Source organism: Melanostigma gelatinosum (assembly GCF_949748355.1).
Source record: "Melanostigma gelatinosum genome assembly, chromosome: 20".
NCBI lineage: Eukaryota > Metazoa > Chordata > Actinopteri > Perciformes > Zoarcidae > Melanostigma > Melanostigma gelatinosum.
In genome coordinates this window covers 11,843,966-11,865,965 of record NC_136653.1, presented here as the reverse complement: position 1 = coordinate 11,865,965, position 22,000 = coordinate 11,843,966, and the positions used below count along the sequence as shown (strand labels likewise).

Here is a 22,000-nt window from a genome sequence, read left to right as displayed (position 1 = left end):
TTTCGGTAGGATAACAAAGGAAGAGATGATGTCCTTGTGTATGTGGGATAGAGACTCAACCCCACCTGAAAGCATCAGAGAATGCAGTTCTGCACTTCATAACCTAGCAAGACACGTTTCAGAAAGACAACCTAATTTGTCTTTGTTTTTATTGTACAATTCGATTTTTATTATTAAAAAACTAAAACGTACTCTTTCACCAGTGCAGTTTTTCTCTCTCTTCCTCGATGTGCCTGTGTTTTTATGCTGGTATTGTTTCATCACTGAGGTTAAATAAAGAATGTAGAATAGGAAGGGAGGATTTTGCTCGAGAATTCCAGTTGAATTCCACAAGAGTGAGCGTTGTGTGCTATGCTGCTCATCCATTTCTGTACAAAATGAGTGGTTACTGAGCCAAAACCGGCCTCAACTTTCAACAACTCCAGTGCAGTAGGTTGGATGTGGCTAGTCTTGAGTCAGTGACCTTGGTTCTACTACTGTTCTCCTCTGCCTAAATAGTGAAGCAGAATGACGTAAACAAACAGGCGGACCTCTCGATTCACCTCAATATATTTGTACTGATTCAAGGCTTCCTACAGCGCCTTTAAGAGATAACAGTACTGTAATATGGCTCAAGTACTTCACACACATTAACAGGCGTAATGTCACTTTTTTTAAGCATTTCTGTTGCGTGTGTTCCATGAGCAGAAAGCTTGGTGACTCAGAGTACAGTGCTTTGTCTATAGGGATTGGAAGGCAGTTAAACAGGAGCCCACAGCTACTGCTGTCAAAACATACAGGGCTCAGACCACATTGTTGTCAAGAATGCAACTGCAACTCTGTTTGTGTGGTACCGACAACTACGCACACGCGTCACCTTGCCTGCATCCGTGGACAGATGTGTGAAGGAGATGTGCTGAAAACTCTGACCTTTAGCAGCTAAACCTGACTTTGTCCGTATAGTTTGTGTTCACAATAACATCTGAATCACATTCATCTTCCTTAGGTGTACTTTGTATTTTTTGGGGCATTTGGGCATATGTGAGGTCATATAATGCCTGCATTAGATATGAGAAACAGCCATTGTTTTATACTAATATTCGTGGTGTTTTTAATCCTAATATAGCTTAAATCCCACACTTCTTCATATCGGCTGGAAACAGAAGAAAGAGGAGCCATTTCACCCAGTCCGACATTGATCTTTCCGTAATTCAGCTCTTTGCTACGTTGTTGTTTTATGTTTGTGTTTCATGCAGTGGTTCGTGTGGGATTGATATTTCGTTTTTTCATTTTCTGTTGCCCCAGGTTGCGTTCTGGGTGGTTTTTCTGCAGTATTGTTCTTGCCTTGTTTCAAGCACTCGAACAATTAACCCAACTCAGGCGTAGTGGCCGTGGTGACGGTAGATACAATATGAAAATGTTAAAATGAAATACTAAAAGATATTGCTGATTACTAAAGCCATTTCTTGCTCCTTCATTTCACATTCCACCTCCATGAGTTGAACTTTGAAGGCCATGTTGGCCGTGGGACCAATTCATTTCTGCACACGCACACACTTGTAAATGCTGCAAGCACAACCTGAAAGGTCTGTATTATGGATTCAAAAGAGGGCAGTTTAATCCTAAAACACCCACACATTTTATGGCAGATTTAAAGGACATTGGCATCATCGCAAGTCGAGTAAAACTCTTATCTCCCAAATAAAAGAGGCGAATGAATCGTTTGTTTACTTTCCACTATCTCCCAGCCTGTCGTGATGTAAACAGACATGCTGTCAGTTCAGCCATTGTTCTGAGGACGTTGTTTATGAGACTGTGCGTGCTGCCAGATGCTGCATTGTAATTGAAAGCAAACCGTCTGGCCTCTCCTTCCTCCTCATGCTGCTGCTGCTGGCACTTCAGGAACGTTAGCTCTCAGTGGAACTTTACTGGCTCATTTATTTATACAGTCTTTTGTGAGTTCCCTCTGCTTCTCCACATATTCTCTCTTTATGACACTCTATTTCACTCAACTTAATCCCGACGTTGAATGTGCAATTTGCAAAAGGATTTTTCTGATTTATTTTGCATCGAGTGGTCCCATGATTGGTCTAATTTCACACCCAGACTGAGGAGCGGAGCTTTTGAGCGGTGGGATCGTTGGAGCTCTGAGAGGAACAGAGTGGTGCAATGTTGCAACTGCGAGATGTTGAGTATATTTAGTTTTCTTCACTTAACCTGTGATACAATACTTAAGATTTCATTTTTGGTTTCCTCACTGGTGGTCAATCAAGTACAAAATATGTCTTGAAATAGTTTAGCTCATATATTGTTTAGTCTATCATGTTCAGCATGTTAACATACTAACATTTGCTAATAAGCACAAAAACAAAGTATAAGACGGGATGCAAATAGCAGTCTCTGGTGTCAAAGTCAGCCACTTTGTAGATCCAAACTCTCTGCTACGAGGTTTTAACGGGTCCATACTACTACTTCCTCCTTTGCTTTGAAGAGAGGATTTGCATGTTGTTTGCATGGCTACAAGATGTATGCTGTCAAGAACAATTTACACACAGATTGAGTGATTCATGGTTTTCGAGAATATTTGCAGAATCATTTCATTTCAGACCGTTCAAATCGGATCAGAATCAGAATCAGAAACCGTTTATTGCCATTGTATGTTGAACATGAAGTGTAGTGTGAAAGTGTCCAGTGTGATAGAAGGGATGTGCGGGGGAGTGACCGGTGGGAAATTGTCCTGGGGATGACAGAGTCAGTGAGGGTCCCGGGCTCTGTTAATGAGCCCGACTGCCGACGGGAAGAAACTGTTCATGTGTCGTGAGGTCTTGGTCCTGATGGACCTCAGCCTCCTACGAGATGGAAGGGGCACAAACAGCTTATGTCCAGGGTGGGAGGGTCAGCTACAAAGGTGACACACCACTTTTAGAGTAAGACAACTTCTAACACTCAGAAAACAAAAGTTTGATCCGAGTCAAAGTGTAACTAATCCATGACCTTCAAGCTGAATCTAGCCGCCTGTAGCTCCAAGAAGTCGGCCAAGCAGCTGGTGGACAGTGAGACTCTAGGCACCCAGGTGGAGGTGTTGAAGGGTGCCTCCAGGGTGCAGAGCAGCATATTGCCTGCCAGTTAGGAATAGGTGGGTGAGCTCTCTACCAGGCTGGAGTCGGAGACCAAAGAGAACAAGTCTCAGGGGAAACACCACCAAGCTTCAGGGAAAGAAAGGAGCTTGAGACTGGAGCTGAGTCAGCAGTTGCAGCAACAAAAAGACTTCCATCAGCAGCAACTTGAGGCAGAAAAGGAGTCTCACGCTAAAATAAGGTGTATGAGGATCAAGATGTGACCCAAGTCTCTGAGGAGAAGCTTCTAGAGAGAAAAACGAGGCACTCAGTGTGGTCAAGAGTCCGCCGTTTCCTCGGTTTGAGGAAGAAGAACTAGGAGAGTAGGGAGAAGGAGTCCACATCCACCTAAGGCTCCTACGCCTCAGTCGCTTGAGGCTTCGTGTTCCTCCGTGTATCAGTGTTAGTTTCCTCCGAGTGCTTCAACTTCCTCCCACACTTTAGAGACGTGACGCTCAGGTCAATCGGAGACGCTTAATTGCCCCAATTGGCTTGAAAAGACTTAATAAAAAAAATTCGAAATAAAATGTTTATGTGGCTGTATTTTGTAGTGGTGATAAAGCTGGTAAAGTGGTGTTACACAGAACACTGAAGGATTGATGTTTAAGGAGTGCAGGATTGTTGGAGACAAAAACAAGTTTGTTTTGGTCTCTACTGGGTTTATGTGTTTTCGAGCCATAGAGCCTCTCTTTAGTGATTTTAAATCAATAGGTAACTTGAATAACCCCCTATAGCTCACTATCCGTTTCATTTGAGTGTCTGAGTTGTGTCAAATTATGTTCCACAAAAAACAGTTCAGAAACAAAATAATTTGGTTGTAATAATAAAGAAAAGAATTCCCACATGCTCACTCACTCAGACACCCTTGGAAGATGGAGACCACCGCTGCCGTCTGTGCGGTTACCATGGCGATATTGAGCCATTTCCTCCTCCTCCTCAAGCCTGAGTGGCGGAATGGCAAGTGGTGAGGGACAAAGGTGAGACGGTGGTCATGGCGAGAAAATACACAAGTTGCACGTGAGGAGGATTGTATTGGAGTGACACACACACACACACACACACACATCATCTCTGTAACGACGAGGCAGCACTGCCATTCAGGGTCAATTCGCGACAAAGGCATCCCTCTGTTGTGTCACACTAGTCATTGTATCACTGCTACCTTGTCATATATGACTCATGGATGAACAGCAGGCGTGAGTGGAAAGAATGACAAACAAAACAAAGATGCGGTGCCTCCCCTTAGTGATCACTGTTATCTTACAAATCCTGTGAAATAATCCGGAGTGGTGCCTAAAATATTGTCTCTGGCTCAATCGAGCCTTTTCAAATTACACATTGTCATTTTATCCTTTTGTTAAAATAGAAAAATATTAGTAATCGCAGCTTTAAGTATTTTAATACTTATATCACTGATCACATGCAGTATTTCAGACGCCACTCCTGAATTAACATATTTACACATTACAAGTTGAGTCTATACCAATGCCTCGTACTAAGCTCAGTCAGCAATGTAACCGTAGCTGTCAGATAATGTGACGAAAAAGTAAAATCTTTTGATTTGGAATCCAGTTGGGTGAAAGTACAAAATGAAATGAGGTTTAGTCTGTATGTGATTCTTGTAAGGTGGCTCACTTTCTCTGACAGCAGTCCTTTTGTGTCCACATTGTCCTGAGCTGCTGCAGGTAATTTGCCCACCTATTGTCACCTTCCACACTCCCAGGAACTATAATTCAGCTCTAACCAACCGAGAACAGTACAGCTCTGTCCAACGCCGCTTCAGTCAGAGTGAGACAACTCCGGGAGTGAAGGACGGGAGGAGCGTGTAATGGTTTGGCGGCTTGTTTGATGTTTTTTTTTTTTTTTTTTTGCCTAACTTTATACTTGCATGTGTTGGGCCCATTAAACCCCATCTGAAATAATTCGATTAAGTTTATTGCTATTTTATGCAAAACACATGCATTTTGTAGGTATAGGCTCGTGGGAGGCAGCAAGAATGCATCCAATGGCAACACTGTGGTGTAGAAGAGTGATCGCAGTGTATTCCTGGCGGTGTTACAGTTAGCTATGGCAGAGATCGGTGAGTGGCTCTGGCTGCTTGAAGGCCGACTCGCACCAAACCACCTCTACCTCGGTGCATTCAGCCAGAGGCTGCAGCCTGTCCAACAGGAGTAGCAACAGGACCCCGTTGACTAGATTAATGTTGGAGGCGAGGCGACCGGCCGAGGACAGGAGTCAAGGACTTTGGTTGTGGTTGTGTTTTGTCGGCAGCAGGGGCTGAAGTTTTGGAACAGGGCCTGGGTTTGGGTTCGGTTTGGTTTGGGTTTGTGGATGGAAATTAGCTGAAGTAGTGACCAGAGGTACAACCGGAGCCAGGGTGCTCTTCGTGTTTTTGTCTGGAGCAGCCATGTTTGAGAGTGGGTATGGGCTGTGGTCAGGGGATGAAATGTACTAACTTCCCTCATTCCAGTCTTATATTCTTGGTGGACTGGCAAAACCCTCTCTTTAACCCGCTCTTTAAGTAGACCTGTCTCCGAATTATAACAACAAATTTTCCATTTTGGGTGACATGAATGTCCCTTCGCTGTAACTCTAGAGTTTGGAGTTTGTTTGAAAAAGATACAAATATAGCAGGAACTCAGAAGAGACTTGGCCTGAATGAGTAACCAGCATGTGGTTAGTTTGAAAGGCAGAGGGAATTATACTCTTCTTTCAACTGTCATGTTATTTCTTCTTGTGTTTTGTTTTATGCACAATAGGGAAAGGCAGCAAGAACAAACCCATGCAATTGACAATTGACAAAATGGAGTTGGGAATACGTTTAGTGGCAATGTGCACTGTGTAACCTACTTTTACTGTGGCAACAGAATAAAATAATATGCAGTTCCATTGATATGATATGAGCTGAATATTTGCATTTCTGTGACAGCCGTCAGTTTGAAGGCTTTCATCCTCAGACTTTATTTGTCTCCCCCCCCCCCCCTTTAGAAAGCAGCGTTCACGAGGGAAGCAACGACAACGATGGCAGCATCTGTGGCAGCGACTCCGCCTTCTACAAACAGAGTGAAGGTGAGAGATGCGCTGATGAACGAGCAGAGTTTTTGTGGGAGTGCAGACGGCAAATTTTCAGCCACAATTACAGCGTAATCAACATTATCTTTTCCACTTTACAGTCGCTGCTGACTGCTGAGTTAGCAAAATTGATTTTTTTTTCTGCATTTCTCCCCTTTCCCATTTTCTTAAAAGATTGAGCTGTTGTGTTTATTGCTCATTAATTGTTACCTTAACTTATAGAGACCATTCTGTAAAGGGCATGTGTGTAAGGGAGGGAGTGAATTGAAACACAGAGCAATGGTTCTTGTTTGCTCATTAAACTACACAATGTTAAAATTCACACACACACACACACACACACACACAAATCCACAAGATACACATAAAACCAGACATGCCGCCTCGAACAAATGCACACACACGCGCAGATAAAATGATAGCCTCCTACACACATGCACATGACACATGCCATTCACTGTGCAAACACAGCCCTTCATACACAAATACAAAAGGCAAACCACATTAGCTCCAATCGAATGATGACGCTTATTTAAATTGTTTGCCAGTAATAATGAGTTGTTCATGCAATGAGATGTACAATTTAGTTAATGGCAGATCTTGGGAAGCCCTCAAACAAACACTGTGTGTGTGTGTGTGTGTGTGTGTGTGTGTGTGTGTGTGTGTGTGTGTGTGTGTGTGTGTGTGTGTGTGTGTGTGTGTGTGTGTGTGTGTGTGTGTGTGTGTGTGTGTGTGTGGATCTGTTTCCATTAAACTGTGCTGCTCAAATGGACATTTTATACTACGTTGCATTGTTTTCTATTGCATTGCTGTCAGAAATAAATACGCTGCGATTTCAACTGTTCTTTTGACTCAGGGAAGCTAGGAATACAATTAGTTTCGAGCAAAAATTCTCCATCTATTTAGCATTGCACTTCTACAACACTGTCCATCACAATGGCCAAAAAAAGTTAAAAAGTACAAAGATTGATGCAGCAGAACCAGAGATATCATCTTTTCTGTTCCACATGTTCTCCTTCCGTCAAAACCTGCCACCTACATTACCCAGAATGCAACTCGACCGCCAACAGTCTGATCAGAGATGAAAGGGAATGTGTGTTAAGGGGATGAAGAGGTTGTTACACTGGTGAAATGTTTATGTGAGGCTCATGTGTGTGACAACAGGACACAGTATGGCAGAGACGCTCACAGTCGCCCTGCGTGTTGCTGAGGAGGCTATAGAGGAGGCCATCGCTAAGGCAGAGGAGTTCAGTGACAGCTTGGTGAGACACCGCTCTGTTTCTTCTTCCTTTCTTTTTCTCTCTGTCTCCCTCCTCTTTTCCATTTCCCCCTCTTTTCTATCCCCGCTTTCTCTGTCATGGCCTCTTGGATCTCTCCTTTCAGTATCAGCGGGATGCAGTCATGGTTTTTGTCTTCACAGACTCTCCGCTGGTTATTCAGTCACTTTGAACCAAGTGTGTGTGTGTGTGTGTGTGTGTGTGTGTGTGTGTGTGTGTGTGTGTGTGTGTGTGTGTGTGTGTGTGTGTGTGTGTGTGTGTGTGTGTGTGTGTGTGTGTGTGTGTGTGCACGCAGGAGAAGCAGAATGAGGCTCGGTATCTGCAGGACCACAAAGACGAGCTCATAGAGGAACTTGCCACAACAATTGTACAAAAGGTAGGTTGAGTACGTTTTTATTTGTTTGTTTATTTTTCCCTTGTATATGAAAGTGTAGTTAACCTTATTCAAACGTAAATAAACACAGACAATGTACTACTTCAAGCTACTCCAACCCCTGTCTTCATTTTGCCAGTTTGACTGACAATATAATGTTGAATAAAACGATTTGGATTCATATAACATGTTGTTAGAGAGAGGGCACAGGAACACAACGAATTAAAGTTCCTTTCTTCTTCTGATGTTGAGGTCGCAGAACCATTGGAGAAAAGGACGTCTTTGAATTTGACATAGTTCGAATTAAGATTCAAATGACAACCGCTTTCATTTTATTTGAGTATTGTAATTTGCTTACACAAAGTAAAGTTTGCAGTTGTGTGATTGCTTTCCAGTTCTAATGCACATTGGTTGCCCATCAAGTCTTTAAAGGTGAAATTTAAAAAATGAAACATTTCAGCTTCACTTTGAGGATGCCGGTGCATACTATTACATGAAAATGTTTTTTAAAGTTTCATGATAGCAGATTATTCATGCCTAATTGCAGATGTAAAATGCTCTTATGGAATTGCCTTTCTATTTTCCAATTTGCAATTGTTGCTATTATTTCTTATTCGATCAAAGTTTGCTTTATTCTTACATACCTCACAGCTTTCTCAATGATTCTAATTTCACTTTAAATTTCACTTTCTTCTTCTCCCACCGTTCCTTCTCAGATCATCCAGAGGAGGAAGCGTTCAGAGATGCAGACAGAGTATGACTTTGTCTGGCCTCAGACTTTGATCCAGTCCAGTGAACTCCCCTCTCCGTCTCAGCCTCAAGCTTCTTCCATAGGACCACAGGACCCCCTCAAAACCTCCTACTCTCTCTGGGTCAGTCTCTGCCTCCACTCAAACTCTAACAAGAACAAAAAACAAATATCATCCATATCCGTTGAAGTCAAAACAAAAGTGCCCCGTCGTGTCGGCGGGGCACTTTTGGCCAGAAGCATTTGTTCTTCTATCGTGCACCATGTGTTTAAAGAACGGTGGTTTGGTGTTCTCACTTCATCTCACAGCAACATAACGGTATAATCTTCCTCTGTCTGTGTTCTGGTATGTGTTCCACTGGGTGGACCAGCCGCCGTCTCTGAGTGTTTGCCATGCTTTAAAAGACACAGGAATGTTGTGTTTGGCAGAAAATCACTGTGACTTTTTAGTAGCACCGGTCACATGTGGTGACGATGTGTGCAAATTAAGCTTTGTATTGTGATCTCTTTCTTTTCCCAATGTCGTCTGTGGATCTTGTAGCTGTTGCATTGAAAGCCAGTGGTTAGGGGCTTGACTCGCATGAAGTGTTGCATGTTTAATTCTTAAATGAATCCACAATATTTTGCAGTATTAATGTACTGTCTAAAAAACGCCATAATGTTTAAATGAATGGATTCATACTCCAACTAAACACATGTAAACATTAAAGCAACTCATTTAGAGGATTGCTTGGACTTGACATCAAAGAGAGTATTTCACCATTTTCCTCGAGATTGATAGAAACCAACAAGCAACAAAATAGACCCCTATCTGCATGGCTTATAGCTCTTTGTCCATAGTTTGAAGAGATAACAGTGCATTGTCCTGCATTTTAAGTGGGCAAAAGCAAAGCATTAGAAACATTGCAATGCGATTCGAACCAAATATGATCCAATCCTGATTGATACCATAGTGTGAGCCAAAAGACAATCCAAAGAGAGTTTACCTGTTTCACTAAATGTTCCAGGTTTGAGAAAAGAACATCCAGGTGACAGGAACACACATAGTAACACAAATCTGCACTGTATGCACACCTGGCAGTGGTTCGTGCTACCAGTAGGCAGGGACTCGTGGAGGTTTGTCATCGTCTCGTGTGAGAGCAAAGCATCAAAGCTGCGCTCCCCTGACATTGCCGTTGTGTTTCCCACTGTTTCACTCAGCGAAGATCAAAGTCCCGCGAAATACGAGGGGATCCCCCTCAGCTGCTCTGCCCGCCATGGGACGGGCTCTGTTTATCAGCTCTCTGCAAACACACTCACTAATACTCTATGCACGCAGATGCACACTAAAATCTGTGCTGCCTCAACATGGATCCTTTGGGTAATCTTAATGGTGCACCCCCCACTGTAAGAACTGACAGTTTCTTCTCTGATTCTTCTGTCCTCTGTTCTTCTGCAGCCTCTTGATCGACATCATAGTGACATACAAAGTAACCCTAAACTTAAATGAGTCCCTTGCCAATGAGAGGACTGGCGAAATATCTTTTTATTATTTGTTTCTGTCATTATAAAGACATTTTATGATCATGCATTAACAGACACATATATACAGTACATACATGAAGAGAGACTTGCAGAGCCTCTGCTGTCTGCCTTGTGATTTAGTTGTTTTTTAGCTCCATCTGCTGATCAGATTGCTGACTCACAGCCACAGTTGAACAAAATTGACAGGAAGTAGACTAGCCAGACTGGCCAAGTGCTCTCCTATCTATCATGCAATTACTGTATATGGATATCATCTGTGAGTCTGAACTCTATACATTACATTCATGACAGCATTTTGTTGCTCACAAACCACATTTGCGTGTCTCAAACCGGCGTGCGTTTTTTGATGCGTGTGCTTGCAGCGGTCGCGGTCAGCGTTCTCCCTCACCAGTGACGACTCCCCGGAGAAGGGTCCAGAGGAGGAGGAGGGGGCCGGGGCAGGCGGTGGCTTGCGGGAGTACGCATCTCTGAAGAGGGAGGGCAAGGCCACGTCTCTACCTACCTGGAAGAGTGTCGACCTCCTGGACAACTCCAGTAAACATCACACTCACAGACTCTGTTTAATGTCAGTTAGCGAGTCAGTTGTCCTTTGAGTCCTCCTTTTTCCAGATGCAGATGTAATTGTGTGTCCTATTTGATCTTCACAATGCATTGATTCAAGCAGTTTCTGCTAATATCTTCATGACGCAGTGCATAATAGGGGGAAATATTGGAGGACAGCACCACCATGTCCTTTTTAAATGTATGCAACTTGCTTACTTGTCATCCATAATGCGTTTATGGAATCTAACTGTAAAGTATTTTAACTCATGCCCCTATAAATAATCATCTGGCACCGTAAGGGGTGTGATGATGAAGTTGTATCAGAATGGGAATGTTTACTTGTTGACTCCTTTATTGATTTTTTTTGTGAAAATGGAAATATAAATCATGGTTTACTGTTTCACTACAATTTCTAAAAGTCATACTGACCTGATTAAGTTCTACTTTAAAGTAGTTATGCTGCAGCCAAACACTCACCCTGATGGCTTAGAAGGGAAATATAAATGTCAGTGTCTGGGCTATTTTGGCAAAACTTGACTAAATACACTGCTTCTGCTGTTGCCACTGTGACTAATAGAAGTTGAGGTCACAGAGCCGATCCAAAATGTACCGGTGGAAACAAGAGTTAGTTTCTCTAAACTTCCTGCTGTCTGTCCATGTTCTCCAGGCGCATCCTCAATGCTCCAGAGCCCAGACGGTAACTGGATCGCTCTGCACAGCTCTCAGCTGTCTCGGCCCAGCCTGCTAACCAAGAGGAAGAGCCTGGTGTTCAGCGTGTTGGAAAAGGAGTCCGGCGTCGTGTCGGCTTACGACGAGATGGGATCCGACTCCGAGGAGAACGACGAAGGCGGCTGGGGTGCAGCGCTGCGACAGTTCCGGCGCAAGCTGTCCGATGAGACTTACTACACGGACTCGCAGCACGACCCGGAGTGGACGTACACCCAGCACCTTCCCATCACCTCGCCGTCCTCTGGCCAGTACACCAACACAGAGACTCTCAACTCAGACTCTGAGGCCTCATCCGTGCTGTCGGCATGTCCTCGCAAACCGCCTCACAACCTGCTGAGGAGGAAAGGGCCGCCGGACACACACCTGCGCCCTCATCACCAGCCGCTCCACCACCAACACCTTCACCAGAACTTCTCTCCCTACCCACTCCACTCAGAGGCACTGGACGTCAACTTTAACCCCAAGGTGAGAAACCTTTGGATTGTCTTATGTAAATAATGTGTGTTATATAATTAGATGCAATGAATTTGCTCTTTTACACATGTATTTCCCACTGAAATGTTGTCAATTAGAAGTATAAAGTAGCATGAACATACTCAAGTATGAATACCTCATAGCTGCACTTGAGTAAAAGTACTTGTCCATTCCCAGGTGATGGGAGACAGCAGCGAGGCTGAGGAGAGGCAGAGCGATCCGGTCAGAAGATCACGGCGACGCAGGAAAAGCAAGAGAGAGTCGTCTACAGAGCAGAGCAAACCCGGAGGCCAGAGCTACACACAGTCCATCTACCCATTAGCGCAGGTAAGACTTCTGCCCTGCAGTTGCAACTAGTGTTAGTTACTGACTTGAAATTTTCATCAGGGAGGAATGTAGTGTAAAACATTGTTTCCCCATTGGGAGGCAGATGTGTTATGTGCTGCAGTTCAGGCTCTTTAATCTGTTCAGCAGTTCTGTAGTTGCTTGTTTTTAAGTGATGAGGATTTGACATATGCTTACTGAGTTTGTATTTATGTCCCTTTGTCTCCCCATGAAAGGAGAACAGTGGTTTTCTGCTCAATGCCCTTTTCAAGAGGGGCTTAAGTCAGGAAGAGTTCGTACCTGACACTATGCCAGTGGCCACAGCTGCAACAGACGCCTCCAAATTAGACGCCATGACACCCGAGCCAGAGGACTTGGACACAGTGGCGCCAAATTCACTGGCCCCCAGCCCTCCAAAGCCCCACTCTCTGGCTCCGGGGTCCCAGCACTCGCCCAGCAGCTCAGGGCCAGGAGACCCTCTGGAAGAGGAGCTACGATCCAGACTCAGCCAGCTCGTCAGCCGCGCCAAACGCAAAGACAGCAGCTCATCTGAGGAGGAGTGCACAAAGCGGCCCGCGGACAAACAGACGGATCAAGAAAGCGACGGACAGAGAGAGAAGACAAGGCCAAAAGACACTGAAAGGGAAAGGCAGAAGGGAAGCGACAGATTAAGAGACAGGACCAGCGGTAAGGAAATAGAGAAAGCAAGTGAAACAGTGGAACAAGTGAACGGACAAGAGGTGACAAGAAGCGAGAGACGAATAAAGAGTCCTTCAGTGAGTGAGGAAGGAAGAGTTAGGGAGAGGAGGTTAGAGATGGGAGTGGAATGTTTGGAAGAGAATGCAGATGACCAGGAGCAAAAGAGAGGAGATAAGAGAGAGCCGCACAGGCAAAGTAAGAGACAGCATCAAAGAGATGTGAAGAAAGAGACGGGACAGAAAAGGGGAGCAAGACGGAGTGGATCCAGCGCAAGTTCCCCTGCTGTTACACCTTCTTCCCAGGAGGGGGTGCTCTCAGACAACCAGGTAAGGAGAACAGCGGCAATTACAGTCGATTAGTATCCACCACTCATCTTCTGCTTTTGATGCTGTCTCTCTGTCTTTTGATACATTTTTCTTTCTTTCTCACCCTCGAAAAAACTCTTCGTCCTCCCATCTTCCTCTCTTTATTTATATGACAATCACTGCGTCCCTCATCCTGTGTTTTCCCTCTTTCTCTGTGCTTCCCTCTTTTTTTGGCTGGTCCGTGTGTTTCTTTGTGTGTGTGTGCGTGTGTGTGTGTGTGTGTGTGTGTGTGTGTGTGTGTGTGTGTGTGTGTGTGTGTGTGTGTGTGTGTGTGTGTGTGTGTGTGTGTGTCAGGAGGGACAGCATGATTTGGAGCAACAGCAGAGGCTTCAGTTGCTCTCCTCTCTCTTACAGCAGGTGAGATATTGGCTGGAAAGCAAAAGGATTCTGTGGTGTCTTGTGCAGGATGCCATGCTTGAGAACATGCAACTGTAATTAAACCTCCATCTTTACCATGCATCCGAACATCTCTCACACACACACACACACACACACACACACACACACACACACATCTATGATTAGGTTGAATGTCCCTGTTGCTGGTGGTGTATTTGTTTCTTATTTCTACAGGTAAGAAAGCTCCAGGCCTTTGCAGTGCATCTAAAGTAGCCGGTAGAAAATGTTGCAGCTGTCTAGACAAAGAGTAAAGTGGTAACATTTTAGGTGTTCGGCCTTCTAAATCCTGTGCTTTGCAGTGTTTTTTAAGAGTCATACTGGAGGACATCCATCACAGAAGAGCTGCAAATATCTTTATTTTTTATTAATAAAAGCCTCAAAAGGTCAGAATGCTAAACAGCCACAGGTCCAGCTGCGCTGTTGCTATAGTTATCACTTTCTTCATGTGCGTGTTTAACCATAGATGAAGCAGACAAAGGCAGGCGGATTTAAAGTTTACTGCAATAAATTGTAAACACAAATAGCTCCTGAAATGCATCGAGCAGGAGTATCCTATAAAATTTTAATGGATGTCAGTAAATTATAAGCTCCTCTTAAAACACTTAAAATGTAGTGAACAGTGTTAAGATGAATCCATGTATCGAACAAATAAAAAAGGTTTAAAAGTCCCTTAAAAAGATAAACGTAGCAACTCCTTTAATGACATTCATAATTATGTGAATAGACAAATTGCATCATGTTACAAAAGGTTCTCAGACAAAAAATACACACACTTGGACAGGCACTTACGCGCTCGCTACCTGACCTCTCTGAGGCGTGTGGGTCGATGTTGGTCATTAGCCGGGCTCATTATAAGGGATCCTGTGAATAATGCTTATCTTTTACAATGTGCATGACACATTTAGTGTGATCTATTTCTGCTGATTCTTTCAGCTCCCTTTTAAAACGGCCAGGACGGCTCAGTTTGATTTGAATAAAGGAAACCGTGACGATGACTGTGATATTTGTTGCTTTTTATGCAAAATAGAAACGTACACTACGTAGTTTCTAAACCTGCCCCTGATTACGGATATTTCCAAAAGCTACATTTTGTGTTGCGATATCAATGTTCGACATTTTAATATATCTAGGACTGATGACATGTTTAATCTTGTGTTCGGACTGTGAGTGGTTTGTGACTGCGTTTACGTTTTGGATCACGGAGTGAATCATGAATGGTTCTCAGGAATCTCGCAGGATCATTTCAGACATTTTAGTCTTGGACTCACCACTTTGAGAGAGAGATAACTTCGAACAGCGACGACAGTCAGAACACTGATCGCGACAATGAAATATGAGACTAAAAATGAAACTGACCTCTGTGCACACTTAAATCCACACCCAATGCAAGTGTGTGTGTGCATGTATGCATGTCTGTCTCTCTCTTTCTCTCTCCCTCCCTCTCTCTCATGTTTACACACACACTGAGACAGGTGCACATCCTGGAAGGTGTTAAAACGACAGGTAGTTTGAAAGTGAGGGTTCTTGATGTGTTTGAATGGCCAAAGTTTCTGAAGTATTTGCCTTGGCAGCACATTTTCTTGATAGAAATATTGCAGAGGTCCATAACAAGTTGTAAATTAAGGTGGTCTTCAAAATATTTTCGGTGGTTTTCTTGTTGATCGACCAAAAAGCTGTCCCAAATTACCTGACGTCACCCTAGTTGTATTTTCTTTACTTGCATTACATTTCTTTATCTTGAGATGGAACCAAACTATGTTTATCTTTCTACATCAGTGTGACTTCTATGTCAGACTATTTGATGATGGCCTGCTTCTTTGGCATAACCATCTGTTTTGTTCTCCATCAACCTGTAAGCCCCTTCAGAACTCTTTTGGGTGATTCTGCATTTTCACACACATCTGTTTTTTTCTCCATCAACCAACCCGAGTCAATATCTCAGACCATCCAGCTCTGCTTCTCTCATCTTTTTAACATCACTGAATAGTGATTTTCTTTCTTTAAGAGGAGAGCTTTGGTTTGCTGCCTCTCATCTCCCACCCAATACTGTATCTGGTCCCTGCCTCTCCTGTCGCCACCTAAAACTCTTCCTTTCACACTGCCTGTCTGGCTGAGAGAGGGATCAATACGCCTCCGATCCCACTGTCAAAGCTTCAGCCAGTGATTCATTCATTATTGAATTACATCCGTCTCTCTTCATTGCTCTTTTCTTTTCTTGCTTACTGTTTTCATCTATTCATTAAAACAACAGCAGCTTTCTTTCGGCATCCTCATCATTGAATTCATTTTCATCAGAGGCGGCCTGAATTTGGAAACAAGCATGGATGTGGATGAACAAGCTGCTCTTATTAACTTTGACTGGCAGCGAACACAATGACGAAACATGATTTTTGTATTTGTCTTGGTAAATTATCTCGTGGGAGATATCGGCCAACTGATTTGTCCATACATTCCAAAATGAATGAACTGACCCATTGACATTTAACACTTTTTCGGAAACACATGAACCAGTTGCAAAACAGATCATTTTTCATCTGCATGTTAATTTACATTTTTTGGGAGTTGCTTGTAATGGACATACAATCCGGGATATAAGTATTAATCTGAAATATGACAGCTGAATGAATTCATGATTCCTCAGACACCCAAACAACATAATTGTTACCCTTAAGCCGACTGTTTAGGCTGCAATAATAATACTATATATTCTATTCACTGCAACATATTTTAACTGTTCAAAACCTAAAAAACAAGAGACGTAATTCTCCTCCGGCTTTGTCTTTAAACCTCCTTCACTCCCTTTCCTCCTCCTCCTCCGTCCTCTCTGCTGCATTTCTCACCTCCAGTTCTTTGTTCTGCACCTTTAGATTGCAAGCATGCGCATGCAACGGAGAAACAAGTGTCGAATGGGTTTATGGGTCACCTGCGCAATTGTCTGACACAGTTACTGAACCGTGCAGCTTGAGTACATGACGTGCTGATAGAAACACAAACCTTTAATGATTTTATAATGTCCCACAACTGTGACTGAATGGAAGATATTTTCTCTTCTTGTGCATCACGTCCTTTTGCTCCCAACATCGCTTAAAAGGTTTCTCAATATGTGTGGCTTTTAACTTACTAACTATATTACTGACTGCTGGACTGTGTGTGTGTGTGTATGTGTTCTTCAAATGAAGCAGAAGTACTCGGCGGCCTCTCTCTGCAGCATCACCACCGAGGTGCTGAAGGTTTTGAACGCTACAGAGGAGCTGATCGGTGAGGCAGGAGGCGAGAGCTACACCCCATCTGAGTCCATGGGTGCTTCTCCCATCTCCAACAGCTCCGAGACCCGCAAGCTGGACCAAAGGCTGACCAAGATGGAGGGGAATGTAAGGATGTTCTACCCAATAAGAAAAGGTTGCGGAGATTCAATGTTATTGGAAACTGAAGGTCTAGCTCGAACTAAATGGTTCTTCTTCCCCTGACAGGTGTACCTGGCTGCTGGTGCCGTGTACGGGCTTGAGGGGGCGCTGGGGGACCTGGAGCAGTGTGCCCGCGATATTAAGAGTGGCACCACAGACACAGAGCTGGCCTTCCTGGAGGACCAGGTGGCCACCGCAGCTGCTCAGGTTCAGCAGTCTGAACTACAGGTACTGGAAGATGTGTCCCTTTTTTCTGCAGCTGTCTTTATCTTCAGTTGTGTTTGTGGCAAACAGACCCAATGATCCCGGGTATTTTTTTAATATATTTTTATGTTGTATTTAATTGTGCTTTTAAATAAAGTCTGTGTGTCCTTTCAAGATTTCAAACATCGAGGCTAGGATATCGGCTCTGAAGACAGCTGGGTTGAATGTGACTGTCTGCAATCATTTCTCCAAGTTCAAGCCAAAGGCTAAGGTAACTCACTGCCCCAAGGGTACCCGACAACTATCTTCGTCTGCTTTTGCATGCTAACAGTTTACCATTAAGTACTGTCGGTTAAGTAACATTCTACCAGAGGACGGACCTGTAGTTGGTAGAAACGATGTATGCCCGTCCCACTGAGGTTTTGTGGATGTGCACACAATTCACAACCAATTATATAACTAAAACCTGATACTGAATAAGAACATATAGCTGCAAGTCAGGATGATTGATGAAGTGTGTGATACAGATACCGTACTCTGATTACAGCCTCAAACCCTGGACTCATCACGCCATCAAAGGAGGAAGCTTCCAGCCCCTCCACTGAAAGGTACCAAACTACTTTGTATTTTTCTCAAAGCTTTAAGTACACGCAAAGAAATGAATGCAGAAATAAATCAAAAAACATAGTCTGAACAGTGAAAAACCCAAACCTCTAAGAAAACCATCAATAGGTAAACAAAAGTAAGGCAAGGCAAGTTTATTTGTATAGCACATTTCAACAACAAGGTAATTCAAAGTGCTTCACATGAAACCATTAAAAGCATAAAGGCAAAAGTAAAGGAGATTTAAAACATACATTGAAACAATAATTGATGTCTCCCTGAGACATTACGCTGCACGCATTCAACCATACACTGCCGCAATTCTGCAATTACTCGCACACAAACCACGTCAGGAAAAGATCTCTGCCGATCTGCGTTTTATAGTGTACGCCTTGCATGAACTCGGTCCCGGAGGAAATGGCGACATATTGTGCAGTCCTTTTAAAACCATTAAAAGCATCAAAACATAAGGCAAAAGAAAAGGAGATTTAACAGCAATTAAAATGCAGTAGTAAAATGCAGAAATGCAGGAAATTGATTGATATATTAATTGAATGTGGTTCAATTAAAGGCAGCAGCAAACAGAAAAGTCTTCAATCTTGATTTAAATGAGCTGAGGGTCTCAGCAGACCTGCAGCTTTCTGGGACTTTGTTCCAGATATGTGGAGCAGAAAAACTGAACGCTGCTTCTCCATGTTTAGTTCTGACTCTGGGAACAGATAGTAGACCGGTCCCAGACGACCTGAGGGGTCGGGATGGTTCATAAGGTAGCAGCAGATTAGAGATGTATTTTGGCCCTAAACCATTCAGTGCTTTGTAAACCAACAGCAGGATTTTAAAGTCAATTCTTTGTTGGACAGGAAGCCAGTGCAAAGACATCAGAACTGGGGTGATGTGATCCACCCTCCTGGTCTTAGTGAGGACTCGAGCTGCAGCGTTCTGAATCAGCTGCAGCTTTCTGACGGACTTTTTACAGAGACCTGTAAACACACCGTTACAGTAGTCCAGTCTGCTGAAGATAAATGCGTGGACAAGTTTTTCCAAATTCTGTTGAGACATAAGTCCTCTAATCCTTGATATATTCTTCAGGTGATAGTAGGCTGATAAGTACGCTGAATCCTCTAACCTGTGCTGACTTATGCAGTTTACTCTACACCATTAATACAACATCTTCTATCCCGAAACACTCAACAGTCTTGTGCACTCTGAGAGTGCAACAAAGACAGCTGGAGATGGGGAGTGAGACAGAGACGAGTGGACCCTTAGTTAACATCACACATTTCACACTTTGTCCTAAAAGAAGAGATTGGCATCTAAATGGATGTAAAAGTGAATGCATCTGGTAAAAAGGGACTAAGTAACTGAAAAGCTCCATTAGATGTAAAGCAGCCGAGTGGAAACGGGCACAGCACAGGAGGATACGGCTGTTTTATCAACCAACAAGGAGTCTGTTCCTTTTCATGTCGGTGAATGGCCTTTTTCTGTCTTTATTTGCATTTCTGTCTCTTTTCTTTCTTCGGCAGCATTCATACAATAGCGCTGATTCAGGGTGGCTTTTTCAGCACAGCTCCAAAGACAGACAGCAGGCTGGACAATGGGGCAAAATCAGTGACCAAGACATGTAATCACATCATTGATTCCAGCTTCGCATGTCCTTTTTGTCAGTCCATCATGCAGTACACTCAGACTGGACAGACTGTCCTGCCATTTAGATAATAGTTAATAATAGTTTCTCTTTTTCTGGACAATACGCTTTTTACTGGAAATATCTTTTTAAAAGTCTGATTTGCTAAATGCTGTTTCTTTTTTTTGCATTTCAGAAAAGGTGGAGCCCGAGCAGCAGGTTCAAGTGTTTCGGCCATAGTTACAGTCAGCAGCACAACGAGTCCCTCAGGGGCCGCTTTCAGAGCCCCAGGGACGGGGGCCCATCTCATCCAGTGCCTTGACCCAGTGTCCGCCTCCAGCTCCAGGCCAAGCAGGGGCCAACACCTGCCCTGTATGACCCACCAAGCACTCAGCCCTCAGCCCAGGCACGGTACCCCGTCAGTCAAACGCCTCACAGCAGGGATGACTGTCTCTTTCCTCTTCATTCTCCATTTTCTCCTCCTCCCCACGCACATAATATCAAGCAAGGATGACTCAACAGTCTGTGCCTCTGCCTTAAACATCTGCAAACACTCCTCCATGACCCAACTGAAAAAGAATATCTGTACAGACAAAAATAACTCTCATTTCCTTTTTTTCTATCTGTTTGCAAGAGTATTGTGATTTACTGTTTAATGAAGACGTGGAAAAATCATGTGAAACTTTCTGTGATTCAGTGTCCCAAAAAGAGGCTGAGCCGTCTTTTATACTGCATCTTCAATGAAATGTCATGAGGAATCTCATCATACTGTCAGCCCCTTCAGAACTCTTTTGGGTGATTCTGCGTTTTCACACACACACACACACACACACACTCACACAGCCAGCAGATGGTAATCGTCATTTGGGGAACTATGTTGCACCTTTTGCCATTTTAATCATTTTAAGGATTAATTTACATACCAGAGAATGAGTGTTTAGATACACAAAGTATCGGGGCCAAAATATTTTGAGCTAGATGGCAATAATGGAACACAAAGCACACTTGAGAACTTTGTCAACGGCCTCAGAAAAATAGGAATCAGAGGAATAATTTTGGCTTAGTTTTTTTTGCCAAGAGTTACAGGAGAAGAACGACACCACAGTGATGTCTTCACAGTGAATATGTAGCCTGTTAGCTTGGCTTAGCATAACGGGTGGAAACGATAGGAAAACAGCTAGCTTGACTCTGTTCAAATAGGTGGAAATATTAGCCAAGCAGCACTTATAAAGCTCACTGATTAACCTATACATTGTTTTTGTTTAAACTGTTCAAAAAGGCTGATATTGTTACCTTCAGAGAGAGAGCCAGGCTAGCTGTTTCCTCTTATTTCAGTCTTTAAGCTAAGCTAGTCAGCAGTATTGTTAGTGTAGCCTACAGACACAAGAGGGGCATCAATTATATCATCTAACTCTCAGCAAAAAACTATTCCTGAAATAATAATTATACAGATTAACTGGAGAGGTGCTCTCCCTTTCATTAGAAAAGGAAAACAACTGATCAGTAGACACACACATACAAACACACACACTACAGCCTTAATGTGGAAGCTTTCACATTGAAATGAGTCAAAATAAGTTTTGAACAACAGACAAAACTCTGCGAGACACAAGTCTTTGTTTGACATTCAGGTCTTGGTCTGACAGCCTTCCCTCGTGCAGTATTCTTCAACCCAAAGTCATTTTCTTTGTTTACTTTCAAAAATCGTAGCCTTTTATTTGAACAAAAAGGTGTTCTCATGTTTCCCCTTTGCCGGGGCCATGTCCGAACTTTTTGTTTTACATTCAGATAATCTTGTAAAGATTTTTACAAAATGAAGTCTGACGGACTATGAAAAAAAATGCCATGAAACCATGATTTTGTTACAAGCAATTTATTTTTGTACTTACTGAACATTTTTATGCAACACCACTGAAACAAGTACTTTTGCAAATGAAAGGCTTTATTCTCTCCTCAAAGGAGCCCTCCTCAGTCAGTGCTATCAGACTCTCTCATGTGTGATGACTCAAAGTGCTTTCAGTGTCTGCCTGCGTTTACCATTTGATATTCCTCCAGTAATGACGATGGTAAATGTTACAAAAACACGGGCGACAGCAGGCATTTTTGGAGCGGCTTGTACGATTCATATTGTATTTGTACTCCTTGAACACTAGATTTGAGAATACTGCCTTTCATTTTTGGATTATTTTTCTTTACTCTGTGACCACTTACATTCGTCAGAATCTCAGTTAGCCATGCATGGTTGTCAAAGTGTTTGCTGTGGCAGAGCAAAGTTGGATTTCCTGATAGACTGCTTGAACTAAAAGGTGTGATCCTCTGTATGAATGCTCTTACCCCTTCTATTGCTGACCTATTCATCCCGGTCTTTCACATCTCGGGTTTTGCACATTGATCCTGTACTTTTGTCAATCTTGTTCTGCCGGAGGTGTTGATGTATAAAAGCATGTTTCTGGTTTTATCAAAATTGATGTAAAATGTCCCACGAGAAGCACAGCCACAAGGGTCCAATCATCAGTGTCCAGTATTTTTCTAATGTAAAAGAA

The 22,000-nt window shown here is 43.2% G+C and overlaps 1 protein-coding gene across 1 annotated transcript in view; it reads left to right on the top strand.

Moving 5' to 3' along the window:
- The window catches only part of myripb (myosin VIIA and Rab interacting protein b), a gene marked incomplete at its 5' end in the record, with an annotated part of 83,764 nt that extends 63,947 nt beyond the window's left edge, over positions 1–19,817 (top strand). Inside the window, 14 exons of the mRNA XM_079291963.1 lie at positions 6,084–6,164; positions 7,332–7,429; positions 7,740–7,820; positions 8,534–8,689; positions 10,452–10,623; positions 11,300–11,826; positions 12,013–12,162; positions 12,396–13,184; positions 13,518–13,580; positions 16,805–16,993; positions 17,093–17,254; positions 17,406–17,501; positions 17,778–17,838; positions 19,654–19,817. Coding sequence (XP_079148089.1) covers positions 6,084–6,164; positions 7,332–7,429; positions 7,740–7,820; positions 8,534–8,689; positions 10,452–10,623; positions 11,300–11,826; positions 12,013–12,162; positions 12,396–13,184; positions 13,518–13,580; positions 16,805–16,993; positions 17,093–17,254; positions 17,406–17,501; positions 17,778–17,838; positions 19,654–19,697 — 2,669 coding nt within the window. The 3' untranslated portion in view covers positions 19,698–19,817. The remainder of the gene's footprint in view (positions 1–6,083; positions 6,165–7,331; positions 7,430–7,739; positions 7,821–8,533; positions 8,690–10,451; positions 10,624–11,299; positions 11,827–12,012; positions 12,163–12,395; positions 13,185–13,517; positions 13,581–16,804; positions 16,994–17,092; positions 17,255–17,405; positions 17,502–17,777; positions 17,839–19,653) is intronic.
- Between the last annotated feature and the right edge of the window lie 2,183 nt (positions 19,818–22,000).